Source organism: Erpetoichthys calabaricus, chromosome 4 (genome assembly GCF_900747795.2).
Source record: "Erpetoichthys calabaricus chromosome 4, fErpCal1.3, whole genome shotgun sequence".
NCBI classification, from domain to species: Eukaryota; Metazoa; Chordata; class Cladistia; order Polypteriformes; family Polypteridae; genus Erpetoichthys; species Erpetoichthys calabaricus.
This window is the reverse complement of record NC_041397.2, coordinates 54957853-54984548: the sequence shown is the minus strand read 5'-3', so window position 1 is coordinate 54984548 and position 26696 is coordinate 54957853. Positions and strand designations below refer to the sequence as shown.

The following is a 26696-nucleotide window of genomic DNA, read 5'->3' as shown; positions in this document are numbered from 1 at the left end:
TCTAAAAAATCCAATTTGCTGTTATAAGTCCATTAAGTCCAGCAGGAGATGTTTTCCTACACTTACAAAGCTGTGTTTTAGAAGAAAGCAAAATCAGATTAAATAAACAAAAAATGGTAAAATGAGCACAGATTTGAAGGAATAAAACAGATACCTAGTAGTCAGCTTTCATTTTATTGCAGTACGATTTGAGCAATATAGATAGATAATCCAATTTCAAGGTAGAACATTTCTGTGCTAATGCTCCTTTGTACTTTGTGCTGGTTTTTACTGGGAAAGGCTTATGAAAATAGTTCAACTGCTGAAAGTAAATATTTATTTCCTAATATTTTAAATAGAAGAAAAGTACACCACTATGGAAAAGGGAAATCTGAAGTGTATGTTTAAAAATTTTAAGTCTGGAATACATTTGGCAAAGTAATAAACCATATTATTATTGTTTTTCATAAAATTAAAATATTGATCAATAATCATACAAAGCTGTCTCTTTCCTCCACATTCCTCTTCTTTGTGAGTTATCTACTCATCTGCTGTGCTATGGCCGGATAGTGCCATAGCACAGTAAATGTCTGGAATGCACACCCACCTAAATTCAAATTCTGAATCTTTGCCAACTAAGCTGCTGAAGAAGTAAATGTAAAATTCCAGTAATTTCGGACAGCACATTTCCCTCTTAGAATGACAATGTTGGTATCAGTGTGCAATCTTTCTACTACTTATATATTATATTAACAATTTCTCACAGATCCAGGATTGTCGTATTTAATACCTGCCCAGTCATTGTGGAATCTGCACATTTTTCCTGTGTCTGTATGGGTATTCCCTGGGATGCTCCTATTTTCCTCCCACACCCCCAATTCCACTATGTTGTCTAGATTGATTGGAATTAATGTTGTTTTGTACTTGATGGGGCTGTGAAAAAAAGCTAATTTTAAGATAATTGTTAGGGCTTTTTTCTTACAAAAATACTACAGCAGTTTGCCCAATTAAAACAGGAAAAGGAAAGTCATAATTTAAAATGTATTAAATAGTTGATATTTTAGCATTTTTAATTGTCTTATTTACTTCATAACATCACTTAGGGTTGTTTTATATAAAAAATGTTCCTTCCTGCCTGTTTGAGTTTTCCATGCGGTACATTTCAGTGATGTGTGCTGGCAAATACAATCTGATTCAGTATACGTGAGTTTAGTTGTGTACTTCTGCCTTTATGTCTCTTCCAACCATTGTTTCCTGCCTTGCCCCAAATGTTGAAGGGATAGTCTCTGGGCCTCCATCACCTTGAATCAGATTGTGAGTTTGAGAATATTGTTATTTCAAAACAAGACACGTTATGCAATGGTAACAGCTAATTTTCTTTTACAGGCTTATCACTTCTTTTGCGCGTGCCATTAGAAAGTATAGTAATAATAGAGGCAATAGTATCTAAAGTGAAAAGTTACTCCCAAGTATTTTATTTTTGCTTATTCAATATGTGCAATTTTGGCACAGTTCACACAGCCTTTTACAGTTAGGTCCATAAATACTTGGACAGAGACAACTTTTTTTCTAATTTTGGTTCTGTACATTACCACAATGAATTTTAAATGAAACAACTCAGATGCAGTTGAAGTGCAGACTTTCAGTTTTAATTCAGTGGGGTGAACAAAACGATTGCATAAAAATGTGAGGCAACTAAAGCATTTTTTTAACACAATCCCTTCATTTCAGGAGCTCAAAAGTATTTGGACAATTGACTCAAAGGCTATTTCATGGGCAGGTGTGGGCAAGTCCGTCGTTATGTCATTATCAATTAAGCAGATAAAAGGCCTGGAGTTAATTTGAAGTGTGGTGCTTGCATGTGGAAGATTTTGCTGTGAACAGACAACATGCGGTCAAAGGAGCTCTCCATGCAGGTGAAAGAAGCCATCCTTAAGCTGCAAAAACAGAAAAAACCCATCTGAGAAATTACTGCAATATTACGAGTGGCAAAATCTACAGTTTGGTACATCCTGAGAAAGAAAGCAAGCACTGGTGAATTCAGCAATGCAAAAAATACCTGGACGTCCACGGCAGACAACAGTGGTGGATGATCGCAGAATCATTTCCATGGTGAAGTGAAACCCCTTCACAACAGCCAACCAAGTGAACAACACTCTCCAGGGGTTAGGCATATCGATATCCATAAAGAGAAGACTGCATGAAAGTAAATACAGAGGGTGCACTGCAAGGTGCAAGCCACTCATAAGCCTCAAGGATAGAAAGACTAGATTGGACTTTGCTAAAGAACATCTAAAAAAGCCAGCACAGTTCTGGAAAAACATTCTTTGGACAGATGAAACCAAGATCATCCTCTACTAGAATGATGGCAAGAAAAAAGTATGTAGAAGGCGCGGAACAGCTCATTATCCAAAGCATACCACATCATCTGTAAAACACAGTGGAGGCAGTGTGATGGCTTGGGCGTGCATGGCTGCCAGTGGCACTGGGGCACTAGTGTTTATTGATGATGTGACACAATACAGAAGCAGCCGAATGAATTCTGAGGTGTTCAGAGACATACTGTCTGCTCAAATCCAGCTAAATGCAGTCAAACTGATTGGGCGGCATTTCATGATACAGATGGACAATGACCCAAAACATATAGCCAAAGCAACCCAGGAGTTTATTAAAGCAAAGAAGTGGAAAATTCTTGAATGGCCAAGTCAGTCACCTGATCTTAACCCAATTGAGCATGCATTTCACTTGTTGAAGACTAAACCTCAGACAGAAAGGCCTACAAACAAACAGCAACTGAAAGCCGCTGCAGTAAAGGCCTGGCAGAGCATTGAAAAGGAGGAAACCCAGCATCTGGTAATGTCCATGAGTTTAAGACTTCAGGCTGTCATTGCCAGCAAAGGGTTTTCAACCAAGTATTAGAAATGAACATTTTATTTCCAGTTACAGTATTTAATTTGTCCAATTACTTTTGAGCCCCTGAAATGAAGGGATTATGTTAAAAAAATGCTTTAGTTGCCTCACATTTTTATGCAATCGTTTTGTTCACCCCACTGAATTAAAGCTGAAAGTCTGCACTTCAACTGCATCTGAGTTGTTTCATTTAAAATTCATTGTGGTAATGTACAGAACCAAAATTTGAAAAAAGTTGTCTCTGTCCAAATATTTATGGACCTAACTGTAAATATTCAGTCATGTCTTTGTTACTGTTTGCCTCAATATATGAAAGTTTTGCAAGGGAAAAAAATACTTTTTAGGTCATGTAATTGTTAAGAATTTTTATGTATAGTTTTAATTTTTAATTAACATAAAAACTGAATGATTAGCTGGATATTTTTTAAACAAAACATGCTTAAGTGGGGGAAAAATGAATGATTAATGTTGAGTTTTGTTTTCAATCATATTGAAAAAAAACATATCAACATGGGAGGCAAATGCCATCCTGTCCCACAGATTTGACCAGGGTTTGAACCCATGTCCCTGGAGGTTTGTTGCAACAGAATTAACCAGTGTGTCACTTACCATTTTGTACATAAAAAATAACATAAAATAACATTCAAGTCCCAGGTACTCCCAACGTGAAGTATGCATGTTCTTACTATGTCTGCGCAAGTTTTGCCCGGGTGCTCCAGTTTGCTCTCACAGCACAAAGAAATGCAGGTTATGTGGATTTTCAGTGCTAAATAGGCCCCCGATGTGTGCATGTGTGTATGTCACACCATAATGGGCTCATGCATTGCACCCATTGCTTGCAGGGATAGGTTCCAGCTTCCCTTTGGCCCTGTGCTGGATAAGTGGGCTTAGAAAATATATGGATGGATAATCTAGCATAGCATTCTGAAGTCTAATGAATGTATTTCTGGGTCATGGTGATCAGGACCTTTTCTCAGCAGCACAGGACATAAGAAAGAAAACAGCCCTGGACAGGGAGCCAGTCCTTCACAGGGTCCACGCATGCACTTACCCAAAATGATACTCACACCAGACCAGTTTTGAATTATCAATTCCTGAAAATTATTTTCACAAGATTAAAATATATGGCTTCTTTAACATTGGAATATGTTTTAAGGTGCAAAAATAAAAATAATGACATTTTGAGGTTTGACTGTACTGTTTCTTTAAAAATACACTTAATCTCTGAGGAACACTGCTTATATTATAGCCCTTTTCTTATTCACTTGCTCTGCCAAAGAGGAAGCCCATCTGAATCCCAGCACTGCATGCTAGGATGCCATTTCCACAAGAAAGCTTCTTTGACACCATGCCTCCACTTTAAAATAGCACAGATTCTTTTCCCTAACATAAGCTGTAGCTGTAGCACATGAGATACCTTAGGTAGTCTAAGCCAAAAAGCAGGCATCTCTTTTGTATGGCCTAGGGTGATTTAAGTCATTATTTATGTACTGCAATGAGGTTCGTGAGTAGTAAAGCATACCACCAGGTTGGTCCAAAACAGGGTAAAGATGAGACAAACACTGGTTCTGTATATGTGGGAAGTCTAGACTGTAGCATTCCCAGCACAATAAACAAACCACATAGGTCAACAAAAAGAAAGCGATATGAAATTCATCAATGCAACTTCTTGGACGGCATACAGACTTTGATGCTTCTTCAAACACCAAAACCACAATTATACAATTACACTTACTGCTGTCAGGCACCAACATTACTTTAATTGCCTCATTTAAAAGTGGAAGCTGCCAACCTTTTGTACAGTGCAATTATTTTAAAAGACAAATGTAGAAAATTTACCATTATTTATTCTTTCCAATTCAAGCTCAATAAACACCAATCAAACATTAGGCCATGCAGAATTTTCCTTTATGCCTACATACACCATTTCCTATCCTTTCCTATGCAATCCTTGCTACCAGGCAATAACTGATTAACTTTATACATTCCATTCATTAGCTAAGCCTTGCACCATGTACAATCAATGTCTTTGTGTATTTAAGTGATATACATGAACAAACAAGCTACAATGTCCAAGGTAATACCATAACAACAGATTTAGAGCCCTGGAGAATTTACAGAAAAAAGTAAAGGAGCTTATTGGTCAAACTTCACCTGACCTATCACTACTTTTGTATTGCACTAATGAGAAAAAAATTCTTATTTTTTTTGCTGCCATTTTCTTCTTTTTTAAAGGCTGGATGAATTGGCTTCTATTTAACACAAAGCTTTTGTTTTAAAGTATATTTTCTGCACACCATTCCTTAAGCGACCAATAATAAGTACCAATAATTTAAATCCATTCATGATAAATTCATTACAAAACCTATTTAATTCAATTTAGTATCATGTGCCCATAAACTAACTAGCCTGGTGTGATGTTCCACTGCAAAATTTGTTTTATGAAAAATATCCCATTGCTATTGCTTTTGTAAAACACACAGTTCAGCAATTGGTAACCAATGCATCAAAACCAAGAAACCTTTCTGTTTACACCCTAGAGGTTGTTGTCAACACTGTGGATAATATGGAAAGAAATTCACTGAAATCAACACATCAATTATCACAACATGTCACTGAAATATGGGGTGGAGTGGTGGCTCTGAGGCTAAGAATCTGCGCTGGTATCCAGAAGGTTGCCGGTTCGAATCCCCGTCACTGCCAAAAGAGATCCTACTCTGCTGGGCCCTTGAGCAAGACCCTTAACCTGTAATTGCTCCAGGGGCGCTGTACAATGGCTGACCCTGCGCTCTGACCCCAAGGGGTATGCGAAAACTAACAAATTTCTAATACGAGACATCGTATAAGACAAAATAAAGAACAAAAAAAAAAAAGTTCATATCAGTGTGATTAACGGGCTACTTTCTCTTGCATTTACTGTACAGTGTATGTTACATATACTGTGTATATATATATATATATATATATATATATATATACAGGGTGGACCATATATATGACATTTCACAGGCTGTGGCATTTAAACTACTGTGCGAAAAGTATCGAAAATGGCATCACTGTGTAGCCTGAGAATGGGAGTAACGATGTGCTGGACCAGGCAACCCCTGCTGTGTTCTAATACAGAATTGTGGCAAATCAATTGTTACTAGAGCAGCGGGTACGTTGTGTGCGTTTATACTCTGCAACAAACTATGCGGTGGTGAAATGGAAGATGGCGGTTGAGTTTGGAGGCACTGGCCCTAGAGTGCTAATCATCGCAAGAATAAACACAAAATTCGATATCAGTGGTATTGTTTTGCAAGCGAAGGGAGCAGGTAGGCCCAGGAGTGTGCTTACCAATGCCAACACAGCTCTGGTGGCAAATGCCTTGTAAAAGTGGGTTCTTCTTCAGGCATGTATTGATCTGGTCCATTGGTGAACCACGCCATAGAGATTTGGGGATGAAAAAACATTTAAGGTTCTTAATGTTCATGTTCCATTACGTTACTTGATAATAACATTGGTAGTTTCCTAACAATAACAAATATATATATAATATATATATATATACACACACACAGTTAGGTCCATAAATATTTGGACAGAGACAACTTTTTTCTAATTTTGGTTCTGTACATTACCACAATGAATTTTAAATGAAACAACTCAGATGCAGTTGAAGTGCAGATTTTCAGCTTTAATTCACTGGGGTGAACAAAACAATTGCATACAAATGTGAGGCAACTAAAGCATTTTTTTAGCACAATCCCTTCATTTCAGGGGCTCAAAAGTAATTGGACAATTGACTCAAAGGCTATTTCATGGGCAGGTGTGGGCAAGTCCGTCATTATGTCATTATCAATTAAGCAGATAAAAGGCCTGGAGTTGATTTGAGTTGTGGCGCTTGCATGTGGAAGATTTTGCTGTGAACAGACAACATGCGATCAAAGGAGCTCTCCATGCAGGTGAAAGAAGCCATCCTTAAGCTGCGAAAACAGAAAAAACCCATCCGAGAAATTGCTACAATATTACGAGTGGCAAAATCTACAGTTTGGTACATCCTGAGAAAGAAAGCAAGCACTGGTGAACTCAGCAACGCAAAAAGACCTGGACGTCCACGGAAGACAACAGTGGTGGATGATCGCAGAATCATTTCCATGGTGAAGAGAAACCCCTTCACAACAGCCAACCAAGTGAACAACACTCTCCAGGGGGTAGGCGTATCGATATCCAAGTCTACCATAAAGAGAAAACTGCCTGAAAGTAAATACAGAGGGTGCACTGCAAGGTGCAAGCCACTCATAAGCCTCAAGAATAGAAAGGCTAGATTGGACTTTGCTTAAAGAACATCTAAAAAAAACCAGCACAGTTCTGGAAAAACATTCTTTGGACAGATGAAACCAAGATCAACCTCTACCAGAATGACGGCAAGAAAAAAGTATGGAGAGGGCGTTGAACAGCTCATTATCCAAAGCATACCACATCATCTGTAAAACACGGTGGAGGCAGTGTGATGGCTTGGGCGTGCATGGCTGCCAGTGGCACTGGGACACTAGTGTTTATTGATGATGTGACACAGGACAGAAGCAGCCGAATGAATTCTGTGGTGTTCAGAGACATACTGTCTGCTCAAATCCAGCTAAATGCAGTCAAATTGATTGGGTGGCGTTTCTTTGACAACACTGGAAAAAAAAATTGCTTCTGACTGTCTGATAGGCCATAATTAGAACAAATATACTACACACAAGTACAGCATATTTGTCTATAACAAAGAACACTGAAAGAAAAACACTATTTTTAAGTTATCTGAAGAAGGTTCAAAAGTTTTAATTGCAGAGTAGTATGAAGACAATCCAGTGAATTTATTTATTTGAATCATTACATCATATTCATCAAACTGGTTTACCTACACAGATCACATATAATAAATTGACTTCTTTACCTTGTGTTAGTTGTGTTGGCTTTGTTACAGGAACTCCATCTAACATACACAGGTTTCCACAAGGATCCAAGGTGATGATTCCATTCTTATTCTCTATGAAGCAATGTTCTGCAGCAATTCCAGGTCCTTCTATTATTATATCCTGGGGTGCAGGGGCATCTGCACGTCCAATCTTTGTTCTGCCTGCAGATGCAAAAACAAAAATTTCTGTATATAAATTATTTTAATTAGCCTACATTTATTCATAGTGAGCAAAAAAAAAATTATGAGGAAGATACAATAGCAGAGAAATGTTTTCCTTCTGTAATTCAATCACCGTTTGTTAGGCGTACTGTAGCCACAGTGTAGGGTGTTCTTTAGGTACTGTATGTGTAATACATTGACTTTGTTTTCATGACGCAGTTTTAGCTTGCATCCATTAAATGATGAATGCAGCATATCACAGCTTCAAAATTTAATGAATACTAAAAAATGACTTAAATTTTCATAGCTTATGAGCTGTTATTAATCTGTGGAAAATTATTCTCATTAATTTAACAATGTAAGAGTGAAGATGTTAGAAGGGAAAAAATATTATTGTGCTAGTCTTTTTTGTTAAGAAAAAAAAAGGAGCCATCGAGGTGACAATGCCTTTTTGTTTTTAAATACTATAATTAAGTTACTCAGGCTGATAAGTTATTTAGAATGCCAAACCAGGTGAGTCATAGTATCAGCTGGTTACAGCCAATGTATACAGCATGAAAAGATTTGAAAAGAGAGCGAAAAGGGGAGGATGGATGTCATGCACTACTTAGCTTTGATTTACAAGCTTTTATAAATCTTGGCAGAATAGCTGTAATAATACAGCACTTTATAATGAAAAAAATATTAGCATGTATTGATGGAAGGGCTGAGTTAGGATTAGGACAATAGAAAAACATTAGTTGACCTTTTTAGAAAAATGAGAGAACTTAAAAATATAAGACAAGATAAAAAGACAGTGTCCCGGGTGCTGGAGTCTGTTAAGATGCATTGGACACAAGGTTCAAAATAGCTCTGGGCCGGGAGCCAATTTATCACATTTACAGACACACACATTCCACAATAATTCACACTCATGTCCAAACTGGAGTTGCCAATCAGCCTAAAATATATGCTTTTGTGATGTGAGAGACAAACATGCATGTAGACAAAGGAAGATTATCCAAAAAAGAGTGCCTGAACCAGGAGCTGAGTCCAAGACTTTGGTGGTGAGAAAGAGCAGTGTGTAACACTGCTCCATCATCTCACCTAACAAAATGACGATTGTACGAAATTTATTGTTGTTGAAATCAGTGGTTCTAAATACAATACTACATTAGGGTGAGGTGGTTTCTGAAGAGATGCTTGTGCTGTTTTTATTTGGGCTTTAATTAGAAATATTAGTGATGAATAACTCTGATACTGAAATTTCATTTATCAAAATGATATAGGTGGCAGCCTAACACATTTGTCATATTCATTCATTTTGTTTTAAATAATTTCAGATATTTTTCAATAACTTCTCAAATGCTGTTCATATATTGGAAGTATGATGTAGTTTCTATAATTGTGGTGAGCTTGGACATCCAAGAGAAATGAAGGACTATCTATCTATCTATCTATCTATCTATCTATCTATCTATCTATCTATCTATCTATCTATCTATCTATCTATCTATCTATCTATCTATCTATCTGAAATGTTTTTTGATGACACAGCAGATGAAGTGTGCAATATCTATTTTATTTTTTAACCCATATTTTCTGCTACAGTGCTGTGGAGAGCCTGATTCTGCCCTAGTAGCAGTTTGCACAAGCCCGAAAAAAACCCTGGATGGGATATCAATGTATTGCAAGGCACACTCTTATTGGGCAAGTTTATATTTTCCAGTCATCTAACACACATCAATGGGATGAAAAACAGATTACCAAAGATCTTTGGTGAGAACTTGCAGTGTATATCTATAGCTGTACAGGCACTGTCCATACAGGGATTTGAGCACAGGACTTTGGGGCTATGAAACACAAATTTTAGCCACTACACCACCATTTTTTAGTATATCATATATCATAGGTTTTATGATATAATTACTATGTAATAATATAATATAGTTACTATAACATAATACAATTACTACTTAATGATATAATATAATTATAATGGAAAAATGGATAATTGTTTCTATATGGTTGAAACATACTGTATGCACCATAACAATGCCAATTACTTAAACAATAGCAACAGTGAATTACTGCTGTACATAGCCACTGTAAGAATTGACTGTGTTGCTGCTAATAGTTAGAGATATTAGGTTGATGGGAAAAGCACAGTTTATTTTGTCAATAGGGGAAAATCTATTATAAGCTAAAGATTAATGGGTGAGTTGCCTTCCTGGCTGAATATCAAGCTACATTGTGATCTTATTCATGGACGTGTCCTGGCAACACATTCTGCTTGTTTACGACTGTCTTCAGAAACAATCTTTTGTCCTAAATAAGCTTGTCTTCAACCTCAAATACTGTAGTTACTCCCAGTGCAGTATTTGGAAGATATCAACTTGGTCTTATTGTATGACTTAGTATTTGAGTAAGTAATGTTGCAAGGATTGTTAACACTTGTTTCAAGCATGGCAAATTGTCATGATCAAGCATGTAAACTGAATAATCAGTACTTTGAATAATTTGTAAGAACAGATACATGTGTAATAGCTGGTGGTCTGTAGTATGCTTAGCCTGTACCAGTATGATTTTAAGATCCTGGTCCCGCAAGCATAAGAGTCTCTCTCAGTAGTTCAGCAGCAGAAAACAATCAAAAAGGACAATTTATTAAAGATAGTAAGGAGGAGCTAATCTATAGAGAAAATCAAATAACAATTACTCTCAATTCATATTTTTCTAAGTCTTCACCTTTGAAGAGGCTGGAAATCCCTAAGTAACTACTGATAAATGATTTTAATATTACAAGAGAGAATCACTGCTACAAGTAAAAAAGCTGAATCAGAATCAGAATTCACTTTATTGGCCAGGTACACTAATGTGTAGTAGGATTTTTTTTAGATAGCTAGATAGATAAGATAGATAGATACTTTATTAATCCCAAGGGGAAATTCACATACTCCAGCAGCAGCATACTGATACAAAAAAAAAACAATATTAAATTAAAGAGTAATAAAAATGCAGGTAAAAATAGACAATAACTTTGAATAAAGTTAACGTTTACCCCCATACCCGGGTGGAATTGAGGAGTTGCATAGTTTGGGGGAGGAACAATCTCCTTAGTCTTTCAGTGGAGCAGGACAGTGACAGCAGTCTGTCGCTGTAGCTGCTCCTCTGTCTGGAGATGATACTGTTTAGTGGATGCAGTGGATTCTCCATAATTGATAGGAGCCTGCTGAGCGCCCGTCACTCCGCCACAGATGTCAAACTGTCCAGCTCCATGCCTACAATAGAGCCTGCCTTCCTCATCAGTTTGTCCAGGCGTGAGGCGTCCTTCTTCTTAATGCTGCCTCCCCAGCACACCACTGCATAGAAGAGGACGCTCGCCACAACCATTTGATAGAACATCTGCAGCATCTTATTGCAGATGTTGAAGGACGCCAGTCTTCTAAGGAAGTATAGCCGGCTTTGTCCTCTCTTGCACAGAGAATCAGTATTGTAGTCCAGTCTAATTTATCATCCAGCTGCACTCCCAGGTATTTATAGGTCTGCACCCTCTGCACACAGTCACCTCTGATGATCACGGGGTCCATGAGGGGTCTGGGTCTCCTAAAATCCACCACCAGTTCCTTGGTTTTGCTGGTGTTCAGGTGTAGATGGTTTGAGTGGCACCATTTAACAAAGTCCTTGATGAGGTTCCTATACTCCTCCTCCTGCCCACTCCTGATGCAGCCCACGATAGCAGTGTCGTCAGCGAACTTTTGCACGTGGTAGGACTCCGAGTTGTATTGGAAGTCCGATGATACCTTTGGGACTGGGGTGATGCAAGATGTTTTCCAAGGCCTCGGGACTCTCCCCTGTTCCAGGCTCAGGTTGAAGATGCACTGTAGAGGACTCCCCAGTTACAACACACAGACCTGCAGCAGTTGTGGCGATACTCCATCTGGACCTGCTGCTTTGCTGGCACGAAGTCTCTTCAGCACTCTGCTAACCTGCACTGCTGTAATTATGGGTGGGGATGTCTCTCCTATGATGATATTAGCAGAAGGATGGGTGGAGGGTGCAGTACTCCGAGGTGAGAGTGGGTTAGGGTGGTCAAACCTGTTAAAGAAGTTGTTCATTTGGTTTGCTGTCTTTTGGCACCCCCCTTCGAGCTGCAGCCAGTGATGATCTTCATCCCATCCCACACTTCCTTCATGCTGTTATTCTGCAACTTCTGCTCCAGCTTTCTCCTGTACTGCTCCTTCGCTGCCCTGAGCTGGACTCTGAGTTCCTTCAGCATGCGCTTGAGCTAATGCTGATCACCGCCTTTAAAAGCCCTTTTCTTCTGGTTCAAAAGGCCCTTGATGTCACTTGTCATGGCTTGTTGTTAGCATAGCAGTGTACAGTTCTTACTGGAACTACAATGTCCATACAGAAGTTGATGTAGTCAGTAGTGCAGTCAACAACTTCCTCAATGTTCTCACTATGTGATCCCTGCAGATATCCCAGTCTGTAGTTCCAAAGCAGTCTCTCAGTGCCTGCTCTGCCTCAGGGGACCACTTCCTGAAATGAGCGTGTGGTTGTAGGTAGGACCCTCACTCTTGGTTTGTAGTTTTTCTATAAAAGCTTAACTTAAATAAATCTTTAGAACCAGGTAACATTGATTCAAGAGAGCTCAAGGAAGCCAACAATATAGAACCTATAAAATGGGTATTTTTAAGAAATCATTGTATTCTGGGGAACATTTCTAAAGATTGGAAACTAGCAAGCATCATTTTGTTATATAAAAATATGATTGAGATGCGTTTAATATTAGCTTCATGAAAGTAGGAAACAGGCTATGGGTGATTAGAAAAGAATGTCACTTACAATTTGATAACATTTGCTGATGACATTAGGGGGACTGGCAGATAAATTAATGTTTAACAGATATGTGGCAGATGAAGTTTATTGAAAATAAATGCAAGGAATTACATATAGCAGGCAAAAATATTAGACAAATACAAAGTAAGGAGGTCTGAGGCTTCACAGTTTACCTCATGAAGGAGACTTAAGATTTGTGACTTATCATTTTCTATACTCAGTGTACAGAAGTGATTACAAAGGCTAATTTAATGCTTGGTGACATAACATACTATGTTGATTACAAATTAATAAAACTTAGCTTAAGCTGTAGAATTCACTTATGAGATTTTGGTCTGCAGTCTGTGCGCATTATTGGTCTCCATATTACAAAAAAGACATAGGTAGCAGGAATTAGCTACTAGACTAAATATGGGAATGCAGAGTATGAGCTCCTAAGAAAGACTGAAGAAACTGAATCTTTTAAGTTTAAGCAGTCAAAAAACAAGAGGTGAAATGATATGAGCTGATAAAACTATGAAGGAAATTAGTATGGTAGATGCCAAGATATAACTTTAAAATATTTTTAAGAATATGTGAGCACAGGTGAAATACAAAACGAGGAAGAATATTTGTGACATTTAAATCTCTCTTTGACAATTTTCTGCAAGCATTAAGTGAGTTGAGATTGATGAGCTACATTGAATCAAATGGTTTGTTCCTGTCAAACTTTTCTTGTGATATTATGAAGGAAAAAATGAAGATACATTTACAGACAAATTAAAATCAATTTTTTTCTGATTTCTTGGCATATCCAATGAAAATTGTATTTTCTTCATGCTGAGCCAGTAGCCATGAAAAGATGCATTCATTTTTTTTCTTTGAATCACAACTACAAAACACACAGATTATTTGGAGCATAATTCTCAAAATGAAATCGATGTAAAGTCACCACAATGAAATGTTCAAGGTGAAGTAGTATGCTGCCGCATGTGGAACAGGTAGAAGAAAACATCTAGCACAATGTGTTTTTTTACTGAATCCAGAATTCTGAACAATGTTGATAGCACCCTCCTGCCATACATAGTGGCAACCTGCTTAAGTCAACCAATGCACTTTCCTTTTAGTATAAACCTGGTTGCTAATGACAAATTAAGAAAATGGTGGCTCTTATAAAAGATATAATAAAAGGGCAGAAAAGAAAAATGTAATATTAAAGAATATTGAATCCAAAATAGCAAAATATGGCCAGAAGAAAATTTTACAACTAGAAAAAAACTCTGAATCATGACACATATATATCCTAAGTCACTTTCTATTTGGCATTAATCTTTAACTTTGGCAATATAAGTCACTGAGTTATAGATATATGAACTGCTAAATTCCACTGGGCAGGAGTGGGTGCCTCTGAAATGAATGTAAGAGTCCCATTTTTAAAGCAATACCTGCTGGCATGGTTAACAATGTCTTCAAGCTTCTCTGTGGATGATATAACATACAGTATATCATTGCATTTTACTATTGGTTAGGGGTAGGTTTGAATTATTTGTAAATTAATAATTAATTGACAGCATCGGATGAAAGACTGGCTGCACACAATGTCCTATATAATAAATTTGTTAATGTATTGTGAAAGTGTTCTGAATCATCCTCACCTGACAATCCATCACATATTAATTTCACTGAAAAAGGGAAATTTGATTTATCAAGTTACAGCCTTTCAAAAACATCATTGAAACAGTTTCTAAAAGCTATAGTGTTTAACCCATCTGTACGATACGCTTAAACATTGTGTTACCAATCGTTCATTTATACTTGCCATTTTATAATGCTTCCTATACAGATGTGGTGATCAGATAATACTGTATACAGTATGCCTCATTGAAACAGAAGCATGTACAGTCACACAAAAGACTAGATCTAAAAGAATAATCTCAATTGCTTTTACTGTTACAGTGAAAATTAATCCTAAGAGCACTGAAGAGAAAAAAAAGAAGTACTACTTCACATGGAGGATAGTGGGAGGTTAAAACAAACTTTTCATTCATGTTTCTTTTAATACAGTAAGTAGGGTGGCATGATGGAGCAGTGGTAGCACTGCTGCCTCGCAGTAAGGTGATCAGGGTTCATGTCCTGGGTTCTCCCTGTTTGGAGTTTGCATGTTTATCATGTCTGTGTGGGTTTCCTCCAGATGCTCTCCCACAGTCCAAAGACATGCAGGTTAGGTGCAATGGTGATACTAAACTGGTCATAGTGTATGACTGGGGTGTGCGTGTGTTCACCCTGCAATAGACAATGACTGACTGACAGTAAGTAGCTATATGAGAAACAATGTTAAATCTTTAGTATTCTAAACAAGTAAATTGGACTAAAATGTCTCCTTTATTAAATTTCCTTCATTTGTTACTTTTGTTTTTTCAGCACTATTTTTTCTAATCGCTTTTTGGCATTTCTTATTTCCCTTTTGGCTGTTGCTCTATGTGCTCATAATCCACATGGTCAGTGATATAGTTGTTTGCCATTTTTTTCTTTTAGAGTTTCTATTGTTTCTCCATACCTAAACCTTTCCTCAGTTTGCTACTTTAAGACTTTTCTTATTTTCTCAGAATCTGAGTACCAAAATAAAATTAAAAAAATTAAATAGCTTAATTTTTGTAACTATTTTCGGACAAAGTACTGTGAATATTATTATATACTTGTAGGAGTGGACCACCTGTACATCCACTCCCTGAATAGTGACCAGACATACGACTCTTTGATGAGATGAAAGTCAATAAGCAGTTGCTTGGTTTTGCTGATGTTAAGATGCAGACCATTCTCTTTGCACCAAGAAACAAACTTTCCCACCTGCATCCTTTACTCTGTCTCATGTCCTTTATCAATACAACCCATAAGTGCAGAATCATCTGAGAATTTCTGCAAATGACATGACCTGGTGTTATATTTATATTCGGAGGTGTACAGAGTGAAGATAAAAGGAGACAGAACTGTTCCTTACGGTGCTCTAGTGTTGCCCACATTCATATCAGAAACACAGTTCACAGAGGAACTATATAACTGTGTGATGGCCAGTGCGATTTTCTATGCTGTGGTGTGATGGGCTGGTAACATCACTTCCAGAGAGTCCCACCAAATCAACAGACTAATTAAAAGGGCAAGCTCAGTTACAGGACGCACTCTGGACCCCCCTGGAGGCAGTAGCACAGGTGAGAATTAAAACAAAAACTGAGTGCCATTATGAACAATCTATCTATCTATCTATCTATCTATCTATCTATCTATCTATCTATCTATCTATCTATCTATCTATCTATCTATCTATCTATCTATCTATCTATCTATCTATCTATCTATCTATCTATCTATCTATCTATCTATCTATCTATCTTGTGGTCACTAGATCCTAACAGTTAAATAACTTATTCATTTTATCTTGGTCATTATATAATATTAAGCCTTGAAAGGCTTCTGATCTTGTTTGTACTTTGATGTACTATGCTAACAGATTAATTACTATGAACTCTTATTCTATAATGGTGTCTATAACAAACATTTTAATTGACCTGAAATATCCTCACTAAAATGTGGCTCATGCCACCGAAGCAGATTTGTATTCAAACCCCTTCTTACAAAAATTAGCATTCCTCTACCCTTCCATCTTTTTAAAAGTCCTGTATAAATCATGTATACGTATTGTGTTTATCCGCATCCTCATTTGTATGAAATAGCTAGGTTTCTGTTACTGCTTTAATATCATAACATTGGCAGCACATAAATACAGTACATTGTGCTGGGAACTGAAGGCTTAAAAAACAAAGATACTTATTGTGTAAGCAAGTTTATCTCATTTATACAAAATATGAATTTGTTATCTGTACCTCAGTTTGTTTTTTGTGGGTCTTTGTTTAAAATTTCAAGCATGTCTTTATTAATACTGAGACTTCATAAAGGGCAGGTAATCAGAATATGACAAGTTTTCAAATATATTGTAAGCTGACACTTATTAATGTCTCTCTATTATAAAAAAAAATCCTGGAGAGAAACAGTAGGGTGTTGAGACATGATCTTCATGTTAAGATCACGGAAGATAGTTAAAAGACCCGCGAGGACCTTAAACATGAGACAATGTGCCAAGAGATTGACCCAGGACCGTCTTGCGATGACATAGAACATGAGATTCTTGCAAGACACGCTCTACTTACAATCAATATCAAATAAGACAACGGGGCAGCAAAACATTCAGTCTTGTGAAGGATTTGAGCACACACAGATCCAGGGTCTCAGCGCATATAAAGCGTATAAGGATAATACGTTATAAATGAAACATTGACGACTAAGTGAAGAAGAAAGCAGCGTGGAGAAAAGAGACTCAAAAGCGTTGGAGAGAAAAAAGATCAAAAAAGAAAAAATAATCTAGGTGCAAATTCAGAAAATAAGGAAAGTAATTATCAGCCCGTAACAAGTAGAATTGAAACAAAGTATGTCCAATCGGGCTCAGAATTAAAAGACAATGTAAAAGAAAAAGTAGAACTTCATAAACACATTCACAAATGTTGGCGCTATACACATGCAGAGCAGATTACGAAAGCAGTGGAATTCGAAAGGCTCAAAAAAAAAAAAGTATGCGCGATACAAATGTGGAGAAAGTTAAAGAATATGAAAGTAGGAAAATTAGAAAGTATTAAAAAAAGAAAGTAAAGACCACAGTAGCGCAAACAAACAGAAATTATTACTCGAAAAAGGGAAAATAATCACCATGGACCAGGTGTCATTGAAAAAAAAGCAGGACAAAGCAAGGTCAGAAATTAAAGACAGAGCAGAAAACAAAGTAAAACGTCATAAAGAGGTTAGACTTAATGAAAACTGGAATTCAAAAGACTCAAAAAAAAACGTAGGTGCGAAACACATGCAGAGCAAGATACAGAATATGAAAGCAGAAAAAAACGACAGTGTCAAAAAAAGAAAGTAAACATCGCATTAGCGCAAAAAAAGAGAAACTATTACTAGGAGTAATAACTAAAAGGCGAATAGAGATCGAATATATGGACACAGGTGATATGTCAGAAGTATGTAAATATTGTAACGCTTTGAAGTTTAAGTCAGAGAATTTCAAAAACGAGGTTTACATCACATACATTTATTGGTTACTTTGCAAAAAAAATTATTAACTGCTGATGATGTGGATCGCTTTGTCTGTGCTGAAATTCCAAACAGAGAAACCTATCCTGAATTATGGTACAAAGTCATTAAACACATGTCTCACTAACCTCATTTAAAAGATTCAGCATATTGGGACTCAAAAGATTCCAAATATTGTTTTTACATAAGTTCTGAAACAAAAGTGAAACTAATGAAATAGCAACAATTCAAAGAAAAAAAAAATCTTAAAAGTGTGTATCTGGAAAACCAAACACAGGGGTTGGTGAGCGAAGCGAACAGGGGGCAAAGCCCTCTAGTAATACATATATTTGAAATACGAAACATAACACAGAGAAAAACCTGTACTGAGACACAGAGAGGTGCAAAAACAGACATAGACTTTAATGTGCACTATTTTTTTCTCTCCATGAAAACGTCAATAAAAAAATACATAGTACATTTTATATGATTAATTTAGTAACTGTAAACAATGACAAACATCACACAAACCAGCCATGTCGTTCAATGTGAGTCAGTCATTTGCTGTTTATCAGTGTAGTATAGTTGAGATAGCTATTTACTACATTTTCAGTTAAATAAAAATGAAAAAGAGGGATAAGCATTCACAGAAATCTGTATCTATCTATATCACTACACACAACCCAATGCATAGAATATAGGTGTATTGCACTTGAGCCTAGATCTTAGTAGTTTTCATTTACATAACACCATTCATTCAGTTTTTAGAACATATTTCTGGATATTCGTTTTGTTTGTTTTATCTTCTCTGTACTTGCCACACTTCTACTTCCTATTATGGCATCATCGTCCTGATTTCTGCCCAAGCCTTAGACGGACCTTTGCTTTGTAAAAGCTTTCAGTACAAAACTAACATAGGATTTTCTTTAAATGACAAGGCAATTGACTTTACAAAAGCTAAGCAAACTATGAACATCATGGCACTTAACATTCCAAAGCAGTTTTTTTTTTTTTTACGTAGCTTAGTCTTTTTGTTTTTCTCCACGTGCAGAAAAAGAAAACTAATACTGCCCAAGGACACAATTATTTAAAAAAAAAAGTAAGCGGTTGATTGATACCATTTAAACTGTTCTTTTCTAAGCTTGACTTCCTTCATAAAATGACAAATGCATATCTGATAATACTGGCTAAGCTGACAAAAGTGGAAAAGATACAGACACATTCACTGGACACTGTTTAGGCAAAGGGTGTAAAAGAAAAGTAATCCACAATTCCAAAAAGTAGGAAATATGGAACCCCTGGGTACTGCTTCTTCATCTACACAACAAACATGAATGCAAACACAAATCTTATGTCAAGTAAATACAACATTAGTTTGAATACTGAATGTTTTGCTGCCTATTGTCCTATTTGATAGATTGTAAGTAGGGCATGTCTTTGGTCTTGCAGGTAGATTGTAAGTAGGACGTGTCTTTGGTCTCGTGGGTCTTTAAAATGTCTCCCGAGAAGATCACGTATCATAGACTTGCTTTTTGCTTTCCAGGACAGGATTTCTTTTTACAATAGATAGATACATTTAAAGTACAACTACAAATAATTTTGTTATTGTGTATAATTCAGTTCAGTTGTTTGTGATCTTTTTCTTTGGACAAGGTAAATATGTTAGTTGGGTCTGGAGAGAGAAGGAGAGGGAAAAACAAAGTTTTTTGGTGTGCTTGGTGCACAAGTAAAGAAAAGGTTGAAAAGGAACCTATGGCTTCAGTGTCTTTACTCAACCTTTACAAACTTGTAATTAAACATCTATTCTTGAAATTCCATTCAACCAGGAAATACAAAGAAGTTGCTCCAGTCCTGAAAGGAGTTACCACAAGCATGGAATACAAACATACACAAAAAAAATAATTTCTCAATTTATGAGAGTAGGGAAATTTATAGAGAGGTAGTGCAGATCAGTGGTTCTCAAGTCCAGCCCTCAGGGCCCCTGTTGCTGCAGGTTTTTGTTCCAACCAGTTTCTCAATCAGTCAGTCATTATTACCTTTAATTGACCTCATTGTTTAATTAGCTGTCTCAATTTTTTCCTTTTATTTTGAATTTAGAAAAGTGCAGTACTGTCTGATTTACACTTATAGGAAATTAAGACATATTTGTATATTTTCTGTATGTGTAAATGCTTACTTTGTTTTGTTTATTTAATTCACCTTTTCTGTTTGCTTTCTTAATACCGAGCAGAGCAGACATCAGCACAAATGACTCTGTAAGGAGCGGCTACTACAGTGCTACCCACTTGTATGCTCATTACTAAATAAATGTGCAAATAACAAGAACATTAATAAATAAAAAAAACATATTTATAAGGAAAAAAGAATGAATTCTTACTCACCTAACACATGTAAATTCCTACTTGATTCAGTAAAAATATAGCAAAACCAGTTTTTAATATCCAGATTGTCAAATAAAAGCAGAAGCTGGGAAATAATGGATGGCTTAAATAAGGTAGGAGTCCATTTCAGAGACGAAATGGGATGAGCCAAAAACCTGAGGACTGAATGTTAAGGACCACTGCTGAAGATGGTGGATGGGACACTCGCATTTCAGCCAGCAATGAGAAAAGTGTCAACATTTAAAAAACATAAATATTTGCTTTCCTACCTCAACTACACCATTATACGAATATGCCTGGAGAACACGGGATACTTTGGCTAGTTACTTTATATATTTCAAGATATCTACAGTACAGCAATAAATCTATTAGCACAATAAATGGTGGGAATTAAACAAAAATACACAGGTAGAGAAGAAGATTGATGTGGATAGTCTGTACTGCAGGCTATAATTCTTTGCATTTATATAGCGCTTTTCTCACTACTCAAAGCGCTCAGCAATTGCAGGTTAAGGGCCTTGCTGAAGGGCCCAACAGAGCAGAGTCCCTTTTGGTATTCACAGGATTTGAACCGGCAACCTTCCGATTACCAGTGCAACTCCCTAGCCTCAGAGCCACCACGCTATGGACAAAGAGTACAATCTTTAAAAATAAAATCATGTAAACACTTGGCAGCATGTGGTCAATTGCAGAAACAAGTGCGAGCTAAGCAAGAAATGCCCATATATAAATATGTGTGTATGTGCCAAATTCGGTACTGCTCTGTATATTTTTTCAGATCCTCCATTTCTGTTCCCTGTAGGTCAGCTATTGCTGTTAATATTACAATCTATAGTCAAGGGTGCATTCTGGTACAAATCAAAGCAGTGGGACAGAACAACAGGTCCTGAGTTCCAGGACTGCTTTTGTATTATTGTACTTCATTGATATGTAGAACAAATTGCAGAAACATTTTGAAAATACAAAAACATGTCTCCATAAGTTTAGCCCCATCAATATGCAGCAAAACACTTAACGACTGACATTGTTCTCTCTCATATTAATAATACTCTGCATAGTAATTGCTAGTGAAGGACTCCACTGGCCAAGGGCAAGAGTAACTTCCTTCAGGGAGTTAAGGATTACAGTGAGCAGATGTGTGTGTAATTCTTATAATCTTGTGGCAATTCTCTGAAACAAATATACAAATAATTTCCCATTTTAAAGAAATGCTTACTGTACCTTCCTCCAAAGGCAGCAGTGTAATTGCAGTACTTAGACGTCCACTCCCCAGGCTGACTAGATGAGGCTTTACGGTCTGGACTTTTAATCCTTTTCCAGTGTCAATAAAGTCCAGAGGTGGGCACTTAGGAATAAAAAAATGAATTTGGTTAGGAAAACTTTATTTTTCTGACCAATTCTAATATATTAAACAGAATGATAAACAGCCCCATCCTGTACCTTGTGCCTGCTTCTGTTTTAGTGTTGGTAAAAGTTGGTAAACTAATGTAAAAACTGTCACTATGAAGTAATCTTTGAAAATATGTTGACAGCCTTCAGATAAAATAGACTATATTGTACAGTGTGACAAAATTGGCCTTTAGCTTGTAAAAAACCATTTACAATTTTTTTATAACTAGTTATTAACTGAAACTTCAGAAGTATCCAGAATGTGGGACATTTGTTTATGATGAAAAGCATTTTAACAAGTTATGTATAGGTTTGTGGATATGTGGGTGGACTTTGGGCTGGTGTCATTCCCATGGTGTATTGCTGTCTTGTGCCACAATTGGCTCCTGCCTTGTGCTGGGATAGGTTCTGGCCTCTATATGCCTGAAATGGATTAAGCAAGTTTAAAAATGTTATGTTCAATGGTGTTTTGGAGTGAAAATTGTGGTGTGGTCATGCGGAGCTCTCAGAAGGGACAGAGCCATTCTGAAAAGTAGTACAACAGGTGTGTGTGTTTGTTTGTGTGTGTGTGTGTGAGAGAGCATGAGTAAGTAAGAGGGTGTGGAAGAGACAGAGAAAAAGATATAATCAAGCACTTAAAGATCTGAACTTAGTAGATGGGGAAAGTAAATGCTGATTGTGTTGTCTCTGATCCCAAGTGCTTGGTGTGAGATGAGGCCAATGATGTGAATGTGCATGCAGGGGACATGGCAGGACAAACATTGTGAGAGCCATATGGAAGGAGCTCTATAAGATTGGAGTGACATCAATGTTGTTGGTGGGTGCCCTAGGAAGGAGGTAAACCTCATGCAGGGCACTCCATTTTACATTGTATTAGGCTATTAATGCCAGTGATGATAATATGTTAGTCAAATAATACCTTACAAAATCACACAAAATGAAGATTGTTCGATGTATTGACATACATTTAAACTGCCAAAGGACAATATTAAAAGGTATCTCAAAATCAACATCAAATACTCAATACTGAAAACAGAAATACAAATGAATATTTATACATTTTCAATTTTTGCTCAATAGGCGAAGCGGCAAATAGGCGAATCATATTGCGTTATTAATGTGATTCATGATAATGAAGATCACTACTCCAAAATATTGAGATGTACAAGCTAATACATTCTTTAACTTGTGTCCAAAAAAAAAAACAATGGGTATCTTAAAAAGATCTTAAACATGTGCCTAAGCAATCCAGGCACAAACAAGACTTGATTTCTAGATAAGAAATTGCATTGAGTATATCATGAAAAACTGGATACATATGATTATGATGACAAAGCTCTGAATGCTATAAACATTTTAAATAATAAGATAAAATATTAAGGGTAGTTTACCATTTATTTACAAAAAAACTCCCATGGTGGTAGGGAGGAGATGTAGTTTTTCCCTTTGCCTTAATGCAGAGATTCCACAGACTGTGTTATGTTTTGTGAAATGGATTCTGTCTCATTCCAGGTGCCATGTTACAATACATGAGTGCAACTCCATCTGGACTCCAGCCTGCTGTAGTATTTAGGTACATGTGATGGAAAAATGGACACATCTAGAGTTGCTATAAACTATTTATTTTCTGAACAAAGCAATCAGTTTATTATATGTCTATATTTTCCATTCTTTACTTCTACCTGAGTTATCTTCAAAATTTCACTAAAAATACACTGTTATAGACAAATGTTGTGACTGGAAGATTGGAGACATTTATTTGTAACACCAAAATCTCTACTAATCTATCAAAACATTACGAGGGCAAGACCAAATTCAAGATAAAAAACAAAACACAACTCTAGACCAGTAATTCTTTTCCTAATTGATTTTTTTTTTCAGCGATAAATCTTACAATGGCCTGTTCTTTATTTGAGTTAAAGTTTGGACATATATTGCATGTGCCACCATTTTTATTGCACAGCTGTGTAAATGTCACATTCCAGAGTCAGGTGATCTCTTCCAATTGCCAGTGTAGTTAGCAGCCCAGACACATGGTTACCGCCAGGTGGCATTTTGCCCCACTTGTTCAAATCAGAGTCGCTTTTATTCGCTAGTACTTAATGTACAGGAATTTGACTTGGTAGATTTGGAGCTGCTTAAAATGGAACACAACATCCATCCATCCATCCATTTTCCAACCCGCTGAATCCGAACACAGGGTCACGGGGGTCAGCCGGAGCCAATCCCAGCCAACACAGGGCACAAGGCAGGGAAATGGAACACAACATCACTTACAAATAACATAAATAAGAAAAACTTCATGCAAAGTTATAGAACAGTACAATTATAAAGGAGTTGTGAGAATGATGATGTGCAGTGAAAGTGTGTGTAGTGTATATGCACATTAACACACATACGTGTAAATATACTGTACATACACACACACCTTCATGCAGTATATGACAGAACACATGAACAAACAAAGAAGACAGGCTAAGTTACTGGTTTGAGATGGCCATGGCTCTGGGAAAGAAACTATTGAGGTGTCTGTTAGTTTTAGTTTTAATTGACCTAAAGCATTTGCCAGAAGGCAGTTTTTGGAATAAGTGATGAGCTGGGCAAGATGAGTCCATGGTGATCCTTTTGACATGGTTAGTGACATGAGATGTATACAGGTCAGCAACAGATGGAAGTAGTTATTCTAAGGGCAGTGAAAAAGAAATTGCAGGTAGACTGGGGTAATGTGAGGAGAATTCAACAGGTGATTGCCAAGAGTTACCAGGGCATTCTGAGTGTACCTCTGAGTCCACAGGTAAGCCTTTTTGGAATTTAGGGGTCACTCCAAGTGACCTTATGTTTTGGGAGTCAGCAGCTCTTTTGGAAATTAGAGCTCAACTGGCACAGAGGAAGCAAGGAACAAAAATCCAGAGAAAGCTTCAGTGGTTAGAGGGAGAGTGTTTTGTGCTTCAGTTTGTTTTGACAGTATGAAAGTGAGCAACACCTATGGACTGACAAGGAAATGATTTAAGGAACTAATTTGTGCCAACAGTAGTACTATCACAATTTTGTTCAACAGGGGCTGTATGGGCTTACATTGCATTGTTGACGAAGACATATTTTATATATTTTGGTTCCACATTGTACATCTCTTGTTTATTTTGATTAATAAACTTAATTTTAGAAGGAACAAAGTAAAGGAACTCTTTTACATTAGTAACACTTTTTTTCCAGGAAACAAAATATAATGACAGAAGTTTTTTTAAATAACATGTTTTATTAGTTAAATTTCCCTAAAAGTATTCCAACCTATACAGATTCTGAAAGGCTGTTAAATTAAACATGAACTGTTTTGGCTCCTCATCAAAATAAGCTCAAATTTTCTGTATCAAAAAACCTGTAAGCTAAAAAAAAAACCCCACCACGTTTTAAAAATGACCTCACAGAAGTGGAACCATCATTAAGAGACTGTAAATCAAATTATAAAAATTTCAATCAGTTCAACCCACCCAGCATGGTGAATGTGTTCCAGATTACATTACATGAGTGTTGCCATGGCCTCAAACAGGCCTCCCAGGACGTCCTAAGAGTGGCAGCTACATGAAGTTGTAAATCCACCCTATCCCCTTTCACACCACTGTGCTTTTAAAAAGGTTTGTCTAGATGTAAACACATAGTGGGGATGGGCAGGATAGGCAGGAATTTGTGTTTTCCTATAAGCATAGTTCTCTAAAAGATCACCAAGACAACATTCCCTTTATTCCAGTACCTCCCTGGCTTGAATATACAAATCTGGCATTTACTTTTGATTTAGGGCTGTTTGTAAAACCTTGTGCTCTTGTCCTATACCACACAATGCAGCATTGCTGGAAGACAGATATTTCAGTCTGTACTCCCGGAAGCAGTAAATGAAATGTCAGTTTATGTTACTGAGAGTGATCCAGAGCTAACAGTGCATTTTTTAAAAAGCACATTGCTGGCGTAAGTTAGAGTTAACCTTTTTTCTCTTCACCTTGGAAATTTTGCAATATTAACTGACTGAAATCATATTTACCACTATCATTGTTTGCTCTACATTTTAAAACACTTCTACACATGTTTGCATTTTCTAACTATAGCCACAGAATGACTGAGTACATTATTTCATTAAACGCTAAATGAATTTCTCACTCTGCATGTACAAAGTAAAAAAAAGTCCTTCGACAATGCCAGAAAAATTAAAACAAAAGAACACTTCCAAACATGAACATAAATGTATAGCATGTACTGTATGAGCTTAAATTATAGGATGGGTCCTATACGGCTGCACAGATGAACTGACCTGTTTGTTACATATCGAGTGACAGCCTATATAGCTTTAAGGATACGGTTTTGTGGAAGCAAAGCAAAATCCCTTTGTGGGTTCTTTAAAGCTATTACCATTTAATCCATTTGACAACAACCAAATAGAGATGCCTGTGAGCTGACAATTTAAAATATTCCTATAGAAGTACTTACACACTATATGCTAGTGTACCTTCATCTTACAATTAGTGTTAGGCAAGAATAATAATATTAATGAAACAGAAACACACATGAATATCATTTAGACTGCAGTAGGTTAGGAATGACAAGATTGCAGTGTCTTTCATCCCAAAACGGCCTCATTTAAAAAGACTTCTTATGTAGAAAAGTTCCATGAACATTCTTCTGTTTATCAACAAGAATGTGATTATATTTTAAAATCAAAAGGCACAATAGGCTTTGGATATGCATGGCCATATTTTAAATGAGAGGAAGGTGATGTGATATCTCAGTTCCTGTCTGCTGCAAAAGCTTCTTCAGAATTCAATGTCAAGCTGCACTTTCTTATCACTGAATAAGAGATTTCATTGGCAAAGTGCATTACATATGCATTATAAAAAAATAATACTAAAGAAAGGGAAAGCTACAGTATAACTATATGGGTTTTGTGGCAATATAAAAGAAATGTGTTTACTTCGATGCAATACAATATAAATTAAAGTTCTCTTTCAGCTACATTGAGACATTTAATAGTT

General features: G+C 36.7%; 1 protein-coding gene across 8 annotated transcripts in view; it reads right to left on the bottom strand.

Annotated features, from left to right (window-relative positions):
• The window catches only part of phldb2b (pleckstrin homology-like domain, family B, member 2b), a 313692-nt gene that overhangs the window by 221834 nt on the left and 65162 nt on the right, over nt 1-26696 (bottom strand). For all 8 annotated transcript variants that reach the window (XM_051926504.1, XM_051926502.1, XM_051926503.1 and 5 more), the window contains exons 3-4: nt 21511-21634; nt 7811-7993 (exon numbers count right to left, since the gene is read on the bottom strand). In XM_051926504.1, coding sequence (XP_051782464.1) covers nt 7811-7993; nt 21511-21634 — 307 coding nt within the window. The remainder of the gene's footprint in view (nt 1-7810; nt 7994-21510; nt 21635-26696) is intronic.